Source organism: Oncorhynchus masou, chromosome 6, assembly GCF_036934945.1.
Source record: "Oncorhynchus masou masou isolate Uvic2021 chromosome 6, UVic_Omas_1.1, whole genome shotgun sequence".
Taxonomy (NCBI): Eukaryota; Metazoa; Chordata; class Actinopteri; order Salmoniformes; family Salmonidae; genus Oncorhynchus; species Oncorhynchus masou.
This window is the reverse complement of record NC_088217.1, coordinates 17,608,757-17,630,904: the sequence shown is the minus strand read 5'-3', so window position 1 is coordinate 17,630,904 and position 22,148 is coordinate 17,608,757. Positions and strand designations below refer to the sequence as shown.

The window sequence follows — 22,148 nt, the reverse complement described above, 5'->3', positions numbered from 1 at the left end:
AATGTAATTCTCTGGATTTTTTTTCTTCTCATTTTGTCTGTCATAGTTGAAGTGTACCTATGATGAAAATTACAGGCCTCACACATCTTTTTAAGTGGGAGAACCTGCACAATTGGTGGCTGAATAAATAATTTTTTGCCCCACTGTATATGTTTTTGCTCTTTATTCTTTGTTATAGAGCCAAAAATATTGGAGAAGTGGTTTACCCATACATCTCCATTTTGGATAGACACTTCTTTGTGTTGTTGTTTGTTTAGTGTTTTCCAATTTTCACAGAAGTGGTTAGAGTTTATGGATTCTTCAATTACATTGAGCTGATTTCTGACGTGCTGTTCCTTCTTTTTCCGTAGTGTATTTCTGTATTGTTTTAGTGATTCACCATAGTGAAGGCGTAGACTCACTATGTTTTTGGTTGAACAGGTTTCTCAATTTCTTTCTTAGATTTTTGCATTCTTCATCAAACGATTTGTAATTGTTGTTAATTTTCTTCGGTTTTCTATTTGATATTTTTAGATTTGATAGGGAAACTGAGAGGTCAAATATACTGTTAAGATTTTCTACTGCCAAGTTTACACCTTCACTATTGCAGTGGAACGTTTTACCCGTGGAACGTTTTAGTCTCCCAGTCCCTGTCGCAGAAAAACATCCCCCACAGCATGATGCTGCCACCACCACGCTTCACTGTAGGGATGGTGCCAGGTTTCCTCCAGACGTGATGCCTGGCATTCAGGCCAAATAGTGAAATATTGGTTTCATCAGATTAGAGTATCTTGTTTCTCATGGTCTGAGTCCATTAGGTGCCTTAAGGCAAACTCCAAGCGGGCTGTCATGTGCCTTTTACTGAGGAGTGGCTTCCGTCTGTCCACACTACCATAAAGGCCTGGCTGGTTGTCCTTCTGGAAGGTTCTCTTATCTCCACAGAGAAACTCTGTCAGAGTGACCATCGGGTTCTTGGTCACCTTCCTGACCAAGGCCATTCTCCCCCAATTGCTCAGTTTGGCCGGGCAGCCAGCTCCAGGAAGAGTCTTGGTGGTTCAAAACCTCTTCCATTTAAGAACGATAGAGGCCACCGTGTTCTTGGGGACCTTCAATGCTGCAGAAATGTTTTGGTACCCTTCACCAGATATGTGCCTCAACACAATCCTGCCTTGGAGCGCTACGGACAATTTCTTTCACCTCATGGCTTGGTTTTTGCTCTGACATGCACTGTCAACTGTGGGACTTTATATAGACAAGTGTGTGCCTTTCCAAATCATGTCCAATCAATTGAATTTACCACAGGTGGACTCCAATCAAGTTGAAGAAACATCTCAAGGATGATCAATGGAAACAGGATGTACCTGAGCTCAATTTTGAGTCTCATAGCAAAGGGTCTGAATACTTATATAAATAAGTATACATTTATAAATAAGGTATTTGTTTTTTATTTGTAATACATTTGCAAAACATTCTAAAAACCTTTTTGATTTTCGATGTTTTTTGTTAACCAGGTTTGAGAACACCTTTATTTAACCAGGTAGGCTAGTTGAGAACAAGTTCTCATTGTAGATTGATGAGGAAAAAGTTTATTCAATCGGGGGGTCTGAATACTTTCTGTATGCTCCGTTAGTATTTGGGGTTGATTATCTGGTAATATAAGTGGTTTTCAGGTAATGTAAGTATGTGGGGTTGATTATCTGGTAATATAAGTGGTTCTGGTAATGTTAGTATGTGGGATTGATTATCTGGTAATGTGTCCACATATTGTGTTAATCCAGGGTTTGTTAAGTCTGGTTATTTGATGTGTGTTGGGTTGTGTTAACTTTTGTTAAGTCTGGTTATTTGATGTGTGTGTAGAGTATGGAATAGTATAGTTTTTTCTGGTGAAGTTGTGGTGGGGTAGTATTGTTTTGTCTGGTGGATAGTATTGTGATTGGTCTGTATGTATTGTTTTGTCTTTGTCTGTTATTTGATGTGTATGGTGTAATTGTTTTGTTGTGGTGGGGTAGTATTGTTTTGTCTGGTTATATGATGGTGTAGTATTGTTTTGTCTGGTGATGTGAAGGTGTAATGGTGTTGTTGTGGGGTAGTATTGTTTTGTCTGGTTATGTGAGGGTGTAGTACTGTTTTGTCTGGTGATGTGATGGTGTAATGGTGTTGTGGTGGGATAGTATTGTTTTGTCTGGTGATGTAATGGTGTTGTGGTGGGGTAGTATTGTTTTGTCTGGTTATATGATGGTGTAGTATTGTTTTGTCTGGTGTTGTGATGGTGTAACGGTGTTGTGGTGGGGTAGTATTGTTTTGTCTAGTTATGTGATGGTCATGTATTGTTTTGTCTGTTGATGTGATGGTGTAATGGTGTTGGGGTGGGGTAGTATTGTTTTGTCTGGTGTTGTGATGGTGTATTGGTGTTGTTTTGGGGTAGTATTGTTTTGTCTGGTTATGTGATGGTGTAATGGTGTTGTGGTAGTATTGTTTTGCCTGGTGTTGTGATGGTGTATTGGTGTTGTTTTGGGGTAGTATTGTTTTGTCTGGTTATGTGATGTGATGGTGTAATTGTTTTGTGGTGTTGTGGGTGTATTGGTGTTGTTTTGGGGTAGTATTGTTTTGTCTGGTGATGTGTTGGTGTAATGGTGTTGTTGTAGTATTGCTTTGTCTGATGTTGTGATGGAGTAATGGTGTTGTGGTGGGGAAGTATTGTTTTGTCTGGTGTTGTGATGGTGTATTGGTGTTGTTTTGGGGTAGTATTGTTTTGTCTGGTTATGTGATGGTGTAATGGTGTTGTGGTAGTATTGTTTTGCCTGGTGTTGTGATGGTGTAATGGTGTTGTTTTGGGGTAGTATTGTTTTGTCTGGTGTTGTGATGGTGTAATGGTGTTGTGGTGGCGTAGTATTGTTTTGTCTGGTGATGTGTTGGTGTAATGGTGTTGTTGTAGTATTGCTTTGTCTGATGTTGTGATGGAGTAATGGTGTTGTGGTGGGGAAGTATTGTTTTGTCTGGTGATGTGTTGGTGTAATGGTGCTGTGGTAGTATTGTTTTGTCTGATGTTGTGATGGTGTAATGGTGTTGTGGTAGTATTGTTTTGTCTGATGTTGTGATGGTGTGTGGTAGTATTGTTTTGTCTGATGTTGTGATGGTGTAATGGTGTTGTGGTGGGGTAGTATTGTTTTGTCTGGTGATGTGTTGGTGTAATGGTGTTGTGGTAGTATTGTTTTGTCTGATGTTGTGATGGTGTAATGGTGTTGTGGTGGGGTAGTATTGTTTTGTCTGGTTATGGTGTGTGGTGTATTGTTTTGTCTGATGTTGTGATGGTGTAATGGTGTTGTGGTAGTATTGCTTTGTCTGATGTTGTGATGGTGTAATGGTGTTGTGGTGGGGTAGTATTGTTTTGTCTGGTGATGTGATGGTGTTGTGGTAGTGTTGTTTTGTCTGGTGATGGTGTTGTATAGTTTTGTCTGGTGATGGTGTTTTATTGTTTTGTCTGGGGATGTTTAATAGCCCGGCTACTGTAGGTGTGAAAATCCCTACTGCCTCTGCCTGTCTAGTACCCCCTGTATATAGCCTCCAAAATGGTATGGGTGAGTTGTAACATGGAGAGTTGATACTTACCAAGTTTTGTTCACACAGTCCTCTGAACTGCTCAAATTTCTTGGTCATGAGGAGCTGAGCACTGCCCACTGCACTGCGGACTTTCCCCAACACTGCAGATAACAAGAATACATACAGATTGAGTCATACTGACACACACGTGCACAGACAGACAGATAGACACAGGTAGACAGGCAGGTACAGACAGGCAGGCAGGCAGACATAGACAGACAGTTAGGTAGTCAGGCAGACACTCACACATACACACAGTTTGTTGGGGCATTGGGAATGCAACACCAATAAACAGAGCGTGTCAAGGAGTGTCTCTCATTGCTCCATTTAGGTACAAAACTCGAACCTAACGCTAATAAACTTTCCCCCCTAGCAACTGATGTGTATCAGGTCTTCCTATACATTCATTTCAGTACATTCTCAAAAACAAGACTGTTCTGCCACGTACTGAGAGTCGAGGACCTTTTTGAGCACGGACACCAGGCCTAAAGGTCACTCGTCCCAAGAAAGTATGGGTTTAGAACACTACCATCATAAGAGAGGAGATGTGGTTGTCTCTACACACTTCCCTCTATCTGTACAACTAAATTGACAGCTAGATTGCACACAAGGACATCTCTGAAAAGGATTTGTCACAGGGAGACAAGATGATTTGTGAGGGAGAAAAATCTCAGCCTGTTCAAACAGAAACATCGCATTAACACAGCAAACCATCCCAGCAACGTTCCCAAAACAAACCAAAGCAAATGTGAGGTGTCTAAAAACTACATGGGGGCCACCCAAGAGGATTAGGTGTAATGGGCAGTGTTATCCTCTTTAAAGGTAGCACTCTTAGCCAGCAGAACCAGGTGTTTCTATAGTCCTGCAATAAATCAGATTCACTGAGATTAGGGGGTCAGCAGAACCCGGTGTTTCTATGGTCCGGCACTAATCAGATTCAATGAGATTAGGGGGCCAGCAGAACCAGGTGTTTCTATAGTCCTGCAATGAATCAGATTCACTGAGATTAGGGGGCCAGCAGAACCAGGTGGTTCTATGGTCCGGCACTAATCAGATTCAATGTCAACTCTATCGTGCCAAAAGTGAGAGAAATGAATGCGCAAGCACACACACTGCAAATGGCAGAAACATACACTGACACAAAATGACCCTTTGCTTTTTTCTTAGTTTGGTCAAGATATTCTGATATAGCATGCATGCTTGACTGAGATTTTGTGTGAGGACTGTTCAGTGTGTCTGTCTGTGTGTGTTATTTCAGCCTGATGTTGAGGTACTAATCTGGATCTGTAATCAGGTCCAGAGTACATTAGTGTAATTCTGGAATTAGAGGCCTGTCTGTGTGTTAACTCCAGCTATTACTGCCTTATCCACCGCAGAGTGTCGGTGTGTGTGTGTGTTGTGGTTGAACCCTCACTAGGCTTTAAGCCCATGGGTCAGGTCAGATCAGGTCATCATGTCAGAACACTTTGTAGATCAATTCACTGTCATGATGTGGATGGTGGGGCTATATACTAAAGTGTGTCTTACCCTCCTCTGAGAGCTGGTTGTCTTTGGTCTCCTGCTCCATCTGCTGGCACCAGCCCTCCATGCGGCCCGTCTCTGCCTGCAGCAACTTGAGGAACCAATGGCCGTCCCGCCGGCATGCAGGGCCTGGAGGGGGCACCGCGTTAGGGTTCCCACTGCCCCCATTCTCATTCCCACTCTCCAGCCAGGGGTCCGGAGGAGGTAGGAACGAGGGGTCCAGGGCCGGATCCAGGCTCTCGGCGAAGGAGTCGGAGGAGGACCGTGTGGTGGAGCGGTTGAGGAACTGCCGTAGCGGAGGTGGAGACGTACTGTTGTCAGCGGTTGGATTTGATCCGTTGCCTTGGCTGAACTGGCCGCCGCTCGGGGGAGAGTCCATGGATTGGCAGGCGTTGTTGACCATGCTCTTCTTCTCCGGGGCGGGCTTGGCGTGGGAGATGACAGGGAGGTCCTGTAGGTCTGAGTCTGTCTCCTGCTTGGAAGCCATGTTACTGGAGCGACTGAGCCTGAAAAAACACACACAAAGTGACATAGGAAAACGAGGTCAATGCTCAATCAATAACAATGGTGAAAATAGACATTGCATCTCTAATAATGTTGTCAAGGCAATGCGATATATAGTATTGGTAAACTAATATGTATAAGTAAACTTCATGAACCAGAATGTGCCTGCAACCTAACACCAATTCCAAAATAAAGCCAAACAAAGTCAAACCAACCCTGATTGCTTCTGGATGTGAAAAAAACATCACATTTGTTATTCTTGTGTGTAAAAACAAACACCAGGGGAAAACATATGATGAAGCCTTTTCCTGCTACAAAACAAACCAAGCAATGTTCTCAATGCCAGACACTTCATCCTGGACTGATCAATATAGGAATAACACACAGAACCTAGACTAGACCATAGAGATGGATACAGGGCATACCACACAGTTAACTACTTTAAAAAATGTAGTTGCACATGGTATCACAGTCTTTTGTGGCAAGTTCACCCTCTATCCATCTCGATGACTCATTACATGTATGGGAAAAGAACTTGACTGGGGAACAAGCACACAAACCCTGACCATCCTGCCTTCCCATTCAAGTGATAGAAAACACCAAACAAGGGGAAGATGTAAATCTGTGAAAAATACATAGAAGTCTGAATATTCATGTTTAATAGGATAATAATAAACAATAATAATAATAGTGAATAAGGGACATACAGTTTATTCAGAAAGTATTCAAACCCCTTGACTTATTATTATTTTTAAATAGTTTTTCCCCCTCATCAATCTACCCACAATACCCTAAAATGACAAAGCAAAAACAGGTTTTTAGAATTTATGTGCTAAAATTCTTAAACTGAATAATCAATTGTACACAATAATTCAGATCCCTTACACAGTACTTTGTTGAAGCACCTTTGGCAGCGATTTCAGCCTCGAATCTTCTTGGATATGACACTACAAGCTTGGCACACCTGTATTTGGGGAGTTTCTCCCATTCCTCTCTGCAGATCCTCTCAAGCTCTGTCAGGTTGGATGGGGAGCGTTCAAGAGATGTTCAAATGGGTTCAAGTCCGGGCTCTGGCTGGGCCACTCAAGGACATTCAGAGACTTGTCCCGAAGCCACTCCTGCTTAGGGTTATTGTCCTGTTGGAAGGTGAACCTTCACCCCAGTCTGAGGTCCTGAGCGCTCTGGAGCAGGTTTTCATCAAGGATCTCTGAACTTAGCTCCATTCAATTTTGCCTTGATCCTGACGAGTCTCCCAGTCCCTGTTGCTGAAAAACATTTCCACAGCATGGTACTGCCACCACCATGCTTCACTGTAGGGATGGTGCCAGGTTTCCTCCAGACATGACACTTGACATTCAGGCCAAAGAGTTCAATCTTGGTTTCATTAGACCCAAGAATCGAGTTTCTCATGGTCTGAGACTCTTTAGGTGCCTTATGGCAAACTCTAAGCGGCTGTCATGTGCCTTTTACTGAGTGGCTTCTGTCTGGACACTCTACCATAAAGGCACGATTGGTTGAGTGCTGCAGAGATGGCTGTCCTTCTGGAAGCTTCTCCCATCTCCACAGAGGAATTCTAGAGACCTTCTCCCCCAATTGTTCAGTTTGGCCAGGCAGCCAGCTCTAGGAAGAGTCTTGGTGGCTCCAAACTTCTTCCATTTAAGAATGATGGAGGCCACTGTGTTCTTAGGGACCTTTAATGCTGCAGAAACTTTTTAGTATCCTTCCCCAGATCTGTTCCTCGACACAATTCCTTCTCAGAGCTCTACGGACAATCTTTTCCACCTCATGGCTTGGTTTTTGCTCTGACATGCACTGTCAACTGTGGGACCTTATATGGACAGGTGTTTGCCTTTCCAAATCATGTCCGATCAATTGAATTTACCATAGGTGGACTCAAATCAATTTGTAGAAACATCTCAAGGATGATCAATTGAAACAGGATGAACCTGAGCTCAATTTTGAGTCTCATAGCAAAGGGTCTGAATACTTATGTAAATAAGGTATCTGTTTTTTATTTTTGATAAATTAGCAAAAATGTATAAAAACCTGTTTTCGCTTTGTCATTATGGGGTATTGTGTGTAGATTGCTGAGGAAAAATATATTCAATACATTTTAGAATAAGGCTGAAAAATCAAGGGGTCTGAATACTTCCGAAGGCACTGTACTTTAATTGTTGGTATGGGGTGCCAATAAAATAGCATTGAGGTTTTTATTTGAAAAACGAATACTGTTGTTTAGATGGACACCCTAAATAACAATAGTTATACAGTATACCCTTATATATACCCATATATACAGTTGAATTCGGAAGTTTACATACACGTACGTTGGAGTCATTAAAACTTGTGTTTCAACCACTCCACAAATGTATAGTTTTGGCAAGTGGGTCAGAAGTTTACATACACTAAGTTGACTGTGTCTTTAAAAAGCTGGGAAAATTCCAGAAAATGATATCATGGCTTTAGAAGCTTCTGATGGGTTAATTGACATAATTTGAGTCAATTGGAGGTGTACCTGTGGATGTATTTCAAGGCCTACCTTTAAACTCAGTGCTTCTTTGCTTGACATCATGGGAAAATCAAAAGAAATCAGCCAAGACTTCAGAAAAAAAATTGTAGACCTCCACAAGTCTAGTTCATCCTTGGGAGCAATTTCCAAACGCCTGAAGGTACCACGTTCATCTGTACAAACAATAGTACAATAGTACAAGTATAAACACCATGGGACCACGCAGCCGTCATACCGCTCAGGAAGGAGACGCATTCTGTCTCCTAGAGATGAACGTATTTTAGTGCGAAAAGTGCAAATCAATCCCAGAACAACAGCAAAGGACCTTGTGAAGATGCTGGAGGAAACAGGTACAAAAGTGTCTATATCCACAGTAAAACAAGTCCTATATCGACATAACCTGAAAGGCCGCTCAGCAAGGAAGAAGACACTGCTCCAAAATCGGCATAAAAAAAGCCAGACTGCAGTTTACAACTGCACATGGGGACAAATATTGTACTTTTTGGAGAAATGTCCTCTGGTCTGATGAAACAAAAATATTACTGTTTGGCCATAATGACCATTGTTATGTTTGGAGGAAAAAGGGGGAGGCTTGCAAGCCGAAGAACACCATCCCAACCGTGAAGCACGGGGGTGGCAGCATCATGTTGTGGGGGTGCTTTGCTGCAGGAGGGACTGGTGCACTTCACAAAATATATGGCTACATGAGGTAAGAAAATTATGTGGATATACTAAAGCAACATCTCAAGACATCAGTCAGGAAGTTGAAGCTTGATCACAAATGGGTCTTCCAAATGGACAATGACCCCAAGCATACTTCCAAAGTTGTGGCAAAATGGCTTAAGGACAACAAAGTCAAGGTATTGGAGTGGCCATCACAAAGCACTGACTTCAATCCTATAGAGAATTTGTGGGCAGAACTGAAAAAGCATGTGCGAGCAAGGAGGCCTAGAAACCTGACTCAGTCACACCAGCTGTCAGGAGGAATGATTTGAAATTCACCCAATTTATTGTGGGAAGCGTGTGGAAGGCTACCCGAAATGTTTGACCCAAGTTAAGCAATTTTAAGGCAATGCTACCAAATACTAATTGAGTGTATGTAAACTTCTGACCCACTGTGAATGTGATGAAAGAAATAAAATCTGAAATATACGATTCTCTCTACTATTATTCTGACATTTCACATTCTAAAAATAAAGTGGTGATCTTAACTGACCTAAGACAGGGAATTCTTACTCGGATTAAAGGTCAGGAATTGTGAAAAACTGAGTTCAAATGTATTTGGCTAAGGTGTATGTAAACTTCTGACTTCAACAGTATATATACACATTTTGTTTGAGTCAAGTAAGACAAAGCTCTTTGTTTAGGCTCTTTATACGATATCAACTGATACAGGCCACATTCAGAAGTAATCAAATTGTGAGAAAATTCTGACAACCAACTTCACAACACTCTGCATGCAAACTAGGAGTTACCTCGCGTCCCTGATACATTTCTAAATTTACTATAAATTGTGCCTTCCTGTATTATACTTATTCTACAATGTTAATTCCATTCTCCTGAGCCATTTACTTCATGCTCGTATTCTTGTATTTTCTCATTTCTTATTGTTGTTCATTGTCGTGAAGGAATCTGCAATTAAGCATTTCATTGGATGGTGTATACCATGTGTATCCTGTACATACAACCAATAAAACATAACACTTCAAACAGAGGGAACAAAGGGGAGTGAAGCCGAGTGTGGCATGCAAGGACTTCCTGGAATTCAAAATATCACAAAACTATGTTAACTACACGACAAGTACTACGCTACAGCACTACAGAATGACCTTCAAATCTTGCATGTAAATGCTGTATGCTCTTGGCAACATAACAGACATGTAACTGTTTTCTCACATTATGGACATTTTCTCAGTGACTACATTAAAATGCCCCCTCAGGGATGAATACAGATAGGCAACATTTTATTGTGTGGAGCAGAAATATTATTTCCTTATGGGAAATGGTTGACATGTCATGACCGGGGGGACAGGAAGTGCTGTTACTTACTGCCAGCCGTCGTCCGCCTGTATTCCGATTGACTGGAATCTGGCCAATGGTGGTGTCGGTGTCTCCACTCGTTGGACTTCCTCCTGAATGCAGTCAACCTGGCAACCAATCAGAAAACACAGTCATCAAAAGGTTGAATCTGGAGGAATTTGGTGGTCATCCAGAATTCCAAGATTAAAATTATATATCAATGTGGTTCTTGAGATATTAAACACTTCTCCTAGCATTGTGAGATTTGACCATTTGCAGAGTGCGAATGAAAAAAAAGGACTACTTGTCTAATTCCAAACCTTCAACACTTGAGTCTGAAAAAATAAACATCTTAAATAATGAAGTGAAACCATAATATTTGCCTCAGGCAAACATGGGGAGTACTCTTTTGGGTTTTTCATTTTCCAGATGGCATGCTCTAAAAATTCAGCAAGCCCCATATGAGCTGTAAGCACAAGAAAAATCCATACTGCATCAGTGCAGTATAGTGCTTGGTTATTTCTTAAAACAATCAATGGTTAGGTTTAATACCCTCTGTAAATATGAGCCCAAGGTAAAAGTACATATTTTGACATATTGAGAAATTTAGTATTGCACATCCAGTGGAAATCTGTCCTTTGGTCTGATGAGTCCAAATTTGAGATGTTTGGTTCCAACCACTGTGTCTTTGTGAGACGCAGAGTAGGTGTACGTATGATCTCCACATGTGTGGTTCCCACCGTGAAGCATGGAGGAGGAGGTGTGATGGTGTGTTGACACTGATCTATTTAGAATTCAAGGCACACTTAACCAGCATTACTACCACAACATTCTGCAGCGATACGCCATCCCATCTGGCTTGCGCTTAGTGGGACCATAATTTGTTTTTCAACAGGATAATGACCCAAAACACACCTCCAGGCTGTGTAAGGGCTATTTGACCAAGGATAGGGATGGAGTGCTGCATCAGATGACCTTGCCTCCTCAATCACCGGACCTCAACCCAATTGAGATGGTTTGGGATGAGTTGGACCGCAGACTGAAGGAAAAGCAGCCAACAAGTGCTCAGCATATGTGGGAACTCCTTCAAGACTGTTGGAAAAGCATTCTTCATGAAGCTGGTCGAGAGAATGCAAAGAGTGTGCAACACTGTCATCAAGGTGTGTACTACTATTGTTTCCTTGACAACAGCAATGAATATAGTACCAGTCAAAAGTTTAGGCACACCTACAAATTCAAGGGTTTTTCTTTATTTTTACTATTTTCTACATTGTAGAATAATAATGAAGACCTAAGAACTATGAAATAACACATATGGAATCATGTAGTAACCAAAAAGTGTTAAACATATCAAAATGTATTTTATATTTGAGATTCTTCAAAGTAGCCACCCCCACAATAGTAGTACACACCCCCACGCTACTTTGAAGAATCTCAAATATAAAATACATTTTGATATGTTTAACACTTTTTGGTTACTACATGATTCCATATGTGTTATTTCATAGTTCTTAGGTCTTCATTATTATTCTACAATGTAGAAAATAGTAAAAATAAAGAAAAACCCTTGAATTTGTAGGTGTGCCCAAACTTTTGACTGGTACTATATTCATTGCTGTTGTCAAGGAAACAATAGTAGTACACACCCCCACGCATCCATTTCAGGATTTGAACCAGCAGCCAATTGGTTGCTGCACGCCAGTCCATTGCTGGGCCTTAACCATACTGCCACAGAAACTCTAGCTCCACTACTGTGATGTTACGGACTAATGTAACGTTAATGACTCTAACTTCACTGACGATACCATAACGTCACTGACTAACGGTGCACGTAACGGAGCTCCAACCTGTATGCCTATGGAGGAAAGCTTCCTCCGGGGCACGATGTCTGCGAGGGGCTCCTCTGCCATCAGGTTCCCCCTGTTGGTGCCCGTCGTCTTCAAGGGTTCACGCTGGGAGTCGTTGGTGTCAGTCCCGGTGGTGGTGTGGTGGACGGTGGTGGTGGTGAGGGGTTCCCGGGGGGTAGCGACGGGGACGGGGATGGGCCAAGGGATACCCCGAGCCAAGCTGTTGGCGCGCGTGCTGTCGAGGCTGTCGGAGGAGTTGCTGTGGGCTTGGCTGGACTGACTGGTAATGGTCTTGCTGCGGCGATCACGCTCAGACTGGTGGTCCAGGTAGGTGTCCTGGGCTGACTCAGTGCTGCTCTGCACCGTCACAGAGATGTAGGGCTTGGAAGTGGTGCGGGGCGGCACGGGCGGTGGCACAGGCTTCTTACAGGTGGTGATGCATGTGGAGACTGGAGGAGAGGGGGAAAGAGAGAGAGAGAAAGAGAGAGCGAGAGAGAGAAAGCGAAAGAGCATGAGAGAGATTCCTATAGAGTATGTAGTGTGGACACCAATTTTGAAGGTTCAAACTTCTTCAATATAAGAATGATGGAGGTCACTGTGTTGTTTGGGACGATTAATTTTACTGAAGTGTTTTGGTTCCCTTCCCCATATCTGTGCCTCGACACAATCCTGTCTTGGAGCTCTACGGAATAATTCCTTCATGGCTTGGTTTTTGCTCTGACATGCACTGTCAACTGTGGGACCTTATATAGACAGGTGTTTGCCTTTCCAAATCATGTCCGATGAATTGAATTTACCACAGGTGGACTCCAATCAAGTTGTCAAAATATCTCAAGTATGATCAATGGATCCAGGATGCACCTGAGCTAAATTTCATATCTCATAGCAAAGGGTCTGAATACTTATGTAAATAAGCTATTTCTGTTTTGTATTCTTAATACATTTGTCTAAAAACATCTAAAAATGTCTCAAAACTTGTTTCCATTGTGGAAGATAATCTAATTGAGTGACTGCTGATGCACAACCAACTTTCAAAATTGCACATTGCATATTCTATTATTCTAATTCTCAACAGTAAGTTGAGACCCTGACTGAGTTCCACCCTCCCCCCCATCTGCCCACCCCTGGTCTAATGCATTCAGTGATGAATATCCCACATTGTGTACAATATATACATTTTTGCTCTTCCCAGACAGGGGTCAGGTGTGAAACTAATCCAAAATAGCGCAGTCAATCACCATGCAGGACAAAGTGTCAAAGTGGCACTGTTGCCTTTTGATCACCCCACATCAAGTCTTCCTCATGAAATAAGAGTGGGATGAGTGCACGTCAAAAAATTCAGTGGTTGCTGTGGGATCTCTACAATAGATATATACAATGGAAACCTTACTTGACACCTAATGGGAGGCTGTATCTGAAACCATCTATAGTGGTGGTCAGGAATGTCATTGTAAACAATCCGAGTCAACTGACGACAGTTAGCCTGCTCCCCTAATGACTAATCAGTTCCAAAACAGCATTCAAATCTAGGACTGGAGAAGTGACTTCTCAAATTATAGGCCAGCTGACAGGCAACCACATTGACTCAAAATTATCCTCAAATAATGTCATACAATTTTAGTCTAGCATCATGCTACAGACGACTCTGAGTGGATCTATTTTGAGTGTTTAAAAATCAGCATAGCTGCCTTTGACAGAGGACATCTGCCTCACCAAAACACCAACGTTTACTGTAGCCCAAATAATGGCTTTGACACAACTTTGCTTCCTTGTTTTCCACTCCTTATGGAGGGGATACGTAGCAGGCTTCTAGAGGAGGGTTAGTAAGGACATAGGCTTAGTGGGGGAGCTAGCATTTTTGGAGCTTGGGGTGGGTTTGGCAAAGGTCTGAATGTGCCAAAGGAAAAATGTTCACATGAATGTAACCAATGCGCATGCTGACATCACCGACGCACAAGACAATGGATTTTGTCTGAGGACACTTTGCTTTGGTGTGTCCTAAGACGGCTCTGGACGTGTGTCAGGTTGTGCAGTCTCAAATTACTATATTTTAATACTATTTGAAAGTGAAGATGAATTTAGCCTGGTGTATCTGCCCAGAGATATTTATTATATCAAAAGTGAGTTGAACATCCTCAATGACAGGCAGTTGCAGCTGTAGGCTAGATGTAGCCTGTAACAAGCATTGGCATGACATGGCACAGTCACTTTTTGGACATCGAAGTCAACATGTGATCACCTACAAAGCTAAACAGTTAATAGCCATGATCTTTTTCTAGCATATTCCCTGGGGTGTTTTTCCAAATGTTTCACCCTTAGCCTAAAGGAAACGTGTACGACTACGACAGCTTTTTTTTAGAATTAACATTGCTATGTTAGTAATATCTCCCTATGGCTGTAAATCTCAGCTACTTGAGAGGGGCTTTTTTGAACCCTACGAGCAACATAAACACATGAGGGAGCTTGAAAGAAAACACTCAAAACAAAAGATCTGTTGTGCGGCTTGATCCACAGACTTATAGCTTTATAGGACTTATAGCCTTTGTGTGTGTCACGGCCTCACCAAATGATATGCTCACATCAGCTCACTCTCGTTTCACTGCAAAGCAGCAAGCTAATGTTTACACTGCCTCTCGTTGCTCTGTCAAAGTGCAGGCTACAACCTCGGTAAGGTTTGTCTCAAAGTGAAACTAGTCTGCAGCATTTAGAAACTTTAAGCCATTGTATAACTCTAAAACTACAGACAATGAATTCATAGTTTTAAGTCTTACTAAACAACTGCAAACTACAACAGAAGGACAGGATCATAACTTTCAGATACTGGTAATCGTCTCATATTGTCTCAAAGGTTATAATCGTCTCATCCTTATCTCACAGTGAGATACGATCTTTCCTACTCTTCTCACAGTAAATGTAAGGCACACCGCTAAAAGGGTGGTCAGGGCAAAAAAAATGCATTGCACAAATAGTGAGTGAATCCCTATGGCAAGTCCAAGAGCAAGATGGGGAATGCAACAACAATACACAGAATGTTAGAAATACAGTGCCTTGCGAAAGTATTCGGCCCCCTTGAACTTTGCAACCTTTTGCCACATTTCAGGCTTCAAACATAAAGATATAAAACTGTATTTTTTTGTGAAGAATCAACAACAAGTGGGACACAATCATGAAGTGGAACGACATTTATTGGATATTTCAAACTTTTTTAACAAATCAAAAACTGAAAAATTGGGCGTGCAAAATTATTCAGCCCCTTTACTTTCAGTGCAGCAAACTCTCTCCAGAAGTTCAGTGAGGATCTCTGAATGATCCAATGTTGACCTAAATGACTAATGATGATAAATACAATCCACCTGTGTGTAATCAAGTCTAAAATGCACCTGCACTGTGATAGTCTCAGAGGTCCGTTAAAAGAGCAGAGAGCATCATGAAGAACAAGGAACACACCATGCAGGTCCGAGATACTGTTGTGAAGAAGTTTAAAGCCGGATTTGGATACAAAAAGATTTCCCAAGCTTTAAACATCCCAAGGAGCACTGTGCAAGCGATAATATTGAAATGGAAGGAGTATCAGACCACTGCAAATCTACCAAGACCTGGCCGTCCCTCTAAACTTTCAGCTCATACAAGGAGAAGACTGATCAGAGATGCAGCCAAGAGGCCCATGATCACTCTGGATGAACTGCAGAGATCTACAGCTGAGGTGGGAGACTCTGTCCATAGGACAACAATCAGTCGTATATTGCACAAATCTGGCCTTTATGGAAGAGTGGCAAGAAGAAAGCCATTTCGTAAAGATATCCATAAAAAGTGTCATTTAAAGTTTGCCATAAGCCACCTGGGAGACACACCAAACATGTGGAAGAAGGTGCTCTGGCCAGATGAAACCAAAATTGAACTTTTTGGCAACAATGCAAAATGTTATGTTTGGAGTAAAGCAACACAGCTCATCACCCTGAACACACCATCTCCACTGTCAAACATGGTGGTGGCAGCATCATGGTTTGGGCCTGCTTTTCTTCAGCAGGGACAGGGAAGATGGTTAAAATTGATGGGAAGATGGATGGAGCCAAATACAGGACTATTCTGGAAGAAAACCTGATGGAGTCTGCAAAAGACCTGTCATGCCTTGGTCTTAGTATTTTGTGTTTTAGTTAATTAGTTGGTCAGGCCAGGGTGTGACATGGGTTTATGTTATTGTGTTGTCGTATTGGGGTTTTTGTAGGCATTGGGATTGTGGTTGATTAGGGGTGTGTTTAGTTTAGGTTTGGCTGCCTGAGGCGGTTCTCAATCAGAGTCAGGTGAACCACCACGCTGCATTTCGGTCCGACTCTTTTTCAACAAACGAAGAACGCCGTTACAAGACCTGAGACTGGGACGGAGATTTGTCTTCCAACAAGACAATGATCCAAAACATAAAGCAAAATCTACAATGGAATGGTTCAACAATAAATATATCCAGGTGTTAGAATGGCCAAGTCAAAGTCCAGACCTGAATCCAATCGAGAATCTGTGGAAAGAACTGAAAACTGCTGTTCACAAATGCTCTCCATCCAGCCTCACTGAGCTCGAGCTGTTTTGCAAGGAGGAATGGGAAAAAAATTCAGTCTCTCGATGTGCAAAACTGATAGAGACATACCCCAAGCGACTTACAGCTGTAATCGCAGCAAAAGGTGGCGCAACAAAGTATTAACTTAAGGGGGCTGAATAATTTTGCACGCCCAATTTTTCAGTTTTTGATTTGTTAAAAAAGTTTGAAATATCCAATAAATGTCGTTCCACTTCATGATTGTGTCCCACTTGTTGTTGATTCTTCACAAAAAAATAAAATTGTATATATTTATGTTTGAAGCCTGAAATGTGGCAAAAGGTCGCAAAGTTCAAGGGGGCCGAAAACTTTCGCAAGGCACTGTAGATAGGTATCACATTGGCAATGAACACACCAGCATGACGGGTTGAACCCTGAATGAAGGATGCTCTTCGGAAATCTCTGGCCTTCGCTATTCCATCACTATGAGGAACAACAACACTATACCTAGTTGCTCCTATCTCTTCTCATACTTTACACGTTGCCTCACCTCACACATTTCTGGTTCAAATAGGGCAGCAACAACATTCATTCCCCACAACAGTAGAGCATTATAGCCGTACAACAACAACAACAGTACATAGCTTGTGTAAGGATGAGAATAAGTTCATCTTTCCAATGTAGTCATCCATCTCCACATTGACATACCATTGACACCATATCCAGTAACTACCTGGCTATATGGCTCCAGGAAAGATTCCTCACGCTCTGCCCGCCCCATAAATCACTCACACTAGTCTATGACCATAGACTGCCTTACAGCAAGGCCAACTGCTTTGGGAGAAAATAAAGGATAATTTTCTAAAAATAATCAAAGGCAACACATGCTGTGGAGATGTACTGCCATGTCAACTGCTGTGAGTGGTTGGTTCCTTTGTGTTAGTTAGGTAGTGTGTCATATTGGTCTGTTGGTCAAAATTTATGTTGCAAAGACCCTGTACCAGAGTAAATACCTGGGTTATAAATTATAATCTATGGAATTAAGGAAATTCTCTTATGCAGTGCTTACCACCTAAGTTTTAGAAAATGTATTTCAACAGGTAAGCACCATACGGCTGGTGCAAGACAATTAAGTAAGATTGTATCACATAAATAATCTTGTAAATAATCTTGGAAAAAGTGTTTCCCTGCTGTTTAATGCTATACAGTACCAGACATATACTATATTCCATAGTTTATAACAGACAGCCATGTCAGAGGAAGATGGTGCTGATAGTGGGACCAGTGACCACTGCCACCTCGAATAACAGAGATGTTCCCGGGGCTGGAAGGGTTTGCTGTCGTAATGGCAGCTATGTGACATGCTGGCTCTGCTCCAGATTCCATTCTGCAGTGTGTGCGTGTGTGCGTGCGTGCGTGCGTGCGTGTGTGTGCGTGTGCGTGTGCGTGTGCGTGTGTGTGTGTGTGTGTGTGTGTGCGTGCGAGACAGGATTTGGATGCCTTCCCTGCCCTATGGGTTCCAAGTGTCATAGCACGCTTGCATACATCTAAACAGAATTTACCCTTGGGTGGAAAACCCATAAAATCAGCTTTTCTTACAAATAGAAAATCATAAATGACCTCCTCTTCTCAGATTACATAGAACATCGTTTATTTTGGGCTAGAGGGTTATTGAGGTCCTACAGTATTTGGGTTAGCTGGCTATAACCTACATTATCTTCAGAAACTATTCACACCCCTTGACTTTTTCCACATTTTGTATTACAAAGTGGGATTCAAATGAATTTAATTGTCATATTTTATCAACAATCTACAAAAAAGGGACATTTTTGCAAATACAGAAATACATCTCATTTACATAAGTATTCAACCCCCTGAGTCAATACATGTTAGAATCACTTTTGGAAGTGATTACAGCTGTGAATCTTTCTGGGTAAATCTACATAAAAAATAAAATAATAATAATATATATATATATATATGTTTATTATTTTCAAAAAAAAAATAAAAAAAAAAGACAGCAATACAAACATTGACATTGACTGTTGAATGGGATGGCCAATTTAGAGGACAAAACAAAACTTAAGTCATACATACACAAAATAAAACTAAATCCTATTAGAAGGTACATGTATAAGAAGACAGCATATAGTCATTACAAGCAGTGTAGTTAAGCCAAAAATAAATATTGAGTGGAGTACAGCACAGCACAGAGTAGGAGCAGATCATCAACCCAGTTATGAAGCAGGACTAGACCATTTATCCAGTATTTATCCAGCCATATTTTGATCAAATACCTTCTCTGCGTCAAGAGCAATTACCACTGCCTCAACTTTATGATCATGATACATTACGTTGAAAAGGCGTCTCAAATTGTAGTATATACAGTGGGGCAAAAAAGTATTTAGTCATCATAGGTACACTTCAACTATGACAGACAAAATGAGAAAAACAAAATCCAGAGAATCACATTGTAGGATTTTTAATGAATTTATTTTCAAATTATGGTGGAAAATAAGTATTTGGTCAATAACAAAAGTTTATCTCAATACTTTGTTATTTACCCTTTGTTGGCAAGGACAGAGGTCAAACATTTTCTGTAAGTCTTCACAAGGTTTTCACACACTGTTGCTGGTATTTTTCCCCATTCCTCCATGCAGATCTCCTCTAGAGCTGTGATGTTTTGGGGCTGCTGCTGGGCAACACGGACTTTCAACTCCCTCCAAAGATTTTCTAAGGGGTTGAGATCTGGAGACTGGCTCGGCCACTCCAGGACCTTGAAATGCTTCTTACGAAGCCACTCCTTTGTTGCCCGGGCGGTGTGTTTGGGAACATTGTCATGCTGAAAGACCCAGCCACGTGTCATCTTCAATGCCCTTGCTGATGGAAGGAGGTTTTCACTCAAAATCTCACGATACATGGCTCCATTCATTTTTCCTTTCCTTTGTGACCGGGAGGTCCGTGAGGCGACGCACAATTGGCCTAGCGTCGTCCGGGATAGGGCTGGTTTGACTGGTAGGGAATTCCTTGTCTCATCGCGCACCAGAGACTCCTGTGGCGGGCCGGGCGCAGTGCGCGCTAACCAAGGTTGCCAGGTGCACGGTGTTTCCTCCGACACATTGGTGCGGCTGGCCTCCGGGTTGGATGGCGCTGTGTTAAGAAGCAGTGCGGCTTGGTTGGGGTGTGTATCGGAGGATGCATGACTTTCAACCTTCGTCTCTCCCGAGCCCGTACGGGAGTTGTAGCGATGAGACAAGATAGTAGTTCCTAAACAATTGGATACCACAAAATTGGGGAGAAAAAGGGGTAAAAAATAAAATATAAAAATAATACATACACATATATATATATATATATATATACATACACACACACATATAAATAAAAAAATAGAACCAGACTGACAAAGTGAAGTAGGCCAAAAGATCTCAAAAAGCAAGACATCATGCCGTGATCCAAAGAAATTCAGGAACCGTTGAGAAACAAAGTAATTGACATCAGTCTAGAAAGGGTTACAAGCCGTCATTGAAAATAAGAATTTGTTCTTAACTGACTTGCCTAGTTAAATAAAGGTAAAAATATATATATTTAAAAACCATGGTGAGAGCCATTATCCACAAATGGAGAAAATTTTGAACAGTGGTGAACCTTCCCAGGAGTGGCCGGCCTACCAAAATTACCCCAAGAGCGCAGCGACGACTCATCCAAGAGGTCACAAAAGAACCCACAACAACATCTAAAGAACTGCAGGCCTCACTTGCCTTAGTTAAGGTCAGTGTTCATGACTAAACCATAAGTAAGAGACTGGGCAAAAATGGCATCCATGGCAGAGTTCCAAGGTGAAAACCACTGCTGACCAAAAATAACACAAAGGCTCGTCTCACTTTTGGCAAAAAACATCTTGATGATCCCCAAGACTTTTGGGAAAATATTCTGTGGACTGAAGAGACAAAAGTTGAACTTTTTGGAAGGTGTGTGTCCCATTACATCTGGCGTAAAAGTAACACAGCATTTCAGAAAAAGAACATCATACCAACAGTCAAACATGGTGGTGCTAGTGTGATGGTCTGGGGTTGCTTTGCTGCTTCAGGATCTGGATGACTTGCTGTGATTGATGGAACCGTGAATTCTGCTCTATACCAATAAACCCTGAAGCAGAATGTCCGGCCATCTGTTCGTGACCTCAAGCTAAAGAGCACTTGGGTTCTGCAGCAGGACAATGATCCAAAACACACCAGCAAGTCCACCTCTGAATGGCTTAAAAAAACTTAATGAAGGTTTTGGAGTGACCTAATCAAAGTCCGGACTTGAATCTGATTGAGATACTATGGTGTGACCTTAAAAAGGTGGTTCATGCTCAAATGCTCCAATGTGGCTGAATTAAAACAATTCTGCAAAGAAGAGTGGGCCAAAATTCCTCCACAGTGATGTGAAAGACTCATTGCCAGTTATCGCAAACGCTTGATTGCAGTTGTTGCTGCTGAGGGTTGCACAACCAGTTATTAGGTTTAGGGGGAAATTACTTTTTCACATAGGGCCATGAAGTTTTGGATAGCTTTTTTCCCTTAATAAATAAAATGATCACTTAAACTGCATTTTGTGTTTACTTGGGTTATCTTTGTGTAATATTGAAATTTGTTTGATGATCTGAAACATTTAAGTGTGACAAATGTGCAAAAAAATAAGAAATCAGGAAGGGGGCAAATACTTTTTGACAGCACTGTAAGTCCCAATTTCTGATCTTCTGATCGAAAATACATTTGCAGGAAATTCAAACACATTCCTGGCCTGTATTTGGCCACTTAGCCGGTTGACACAACCGTTCTATATCCTCAGCGAGGGAGCTTGCTTGACAAGAACAGATCGGCCAATTTGGGGTTGTCAAACGTACGTGTTGATTCCTCAATTGTTACCTTAAACCGCGCTGGGAAGAGGAATCCATATTGGATGTTGGCCGCCCTGCATTTCTTGCATAACTCATCATAGTCTTTTCGTCGGTTCCTCAACTCCAAAGTAAGATCTGGGTAGAAAGACACCCTCGCTCCGTTGTAGTTAAAGGGGAACTTTTGACTAGTCAGCTTGAGGATGTGATCCCTGGTCTGGGGATTGTGCAGCTGTGCAATGAATGTCCTTGGTGGCGCGTCCTTGGCCAGCTTCGTTGCCTGTGATCTGTGTGTGTGGTCGATCTGGATGGCTGTTTTGAAGTGTTCACTCCCCAGCAATGCCGGTATCAGCCCCGAGACAAATTCAGTGGGTTTACCTTGCTCAGTGTCCTCCTGGATCCCAAATTTCGGATGTTCTGGTGTCTTTGTCCTGTAGCCTGGCCTCGTGATCAACTGTCGTCTGCTCAACCTCATGCACCCTGCCCTTAGTTGCCTTCACAGTTTCAGTCAAAGTCCCAATAATCTTTTAGATATCAGCCAACCTTGTGCCCACCTCTTTGCTTAGTGAGTTTATAGCAGCCAGTAGGTCACTTTGAGTAGGTTCTGAGGGGAACTCTTGGGAGCTAGCATCTTCAGCTAACTCCTCGTGGGTCGGCGATGTTGAAATTGGTTCGTTGTCTATCTCGTTTAGCGCCCCTTTTTTGCTGCCTTTTCCTTTTGTCATACTGCTAGACAATGTTTGAAGTTATAGGTTGTGA

At 41.9% G+C, this 22,148-nt stretch overlaps 1 protein-coding gene across 2 annotated transcripts in view; it reads right to left on the bottom strand.

The window, feature by feature from the left end:
* LOC135541434 (disks large-associated protein 4-like) overlaps nt 1-22,148 on the bottom strand; it is a 67,293-nt gene that overhangs the window by 16,161 nt on the left and 28,984 nt on the right. For both annotated transcript variants that reach the window (XM_064967686.1, XM_064967685.1), the window contains exons 5-8: nt 11,980-12,428; nt 10,163-10,260; nt 5,107-5,606; nt 3,589-3,680 (exon numbers count right to left, since the gene is read on the bottom strand). In XM_064967686.1, coding sequence (XP_064823758.1) covers nt 3,589-3,680; nt 5,107-5,606; nt 10,163-10,260; nt 11,980-12,428 — 1,139 coding nt within the window. The remainder of the gene's footprint in view (nt 1-3,588; nt 3,681-5,106; nt 5,607-10,162; nt 10,261-11,979; nt 12,429-22,148) is intronic.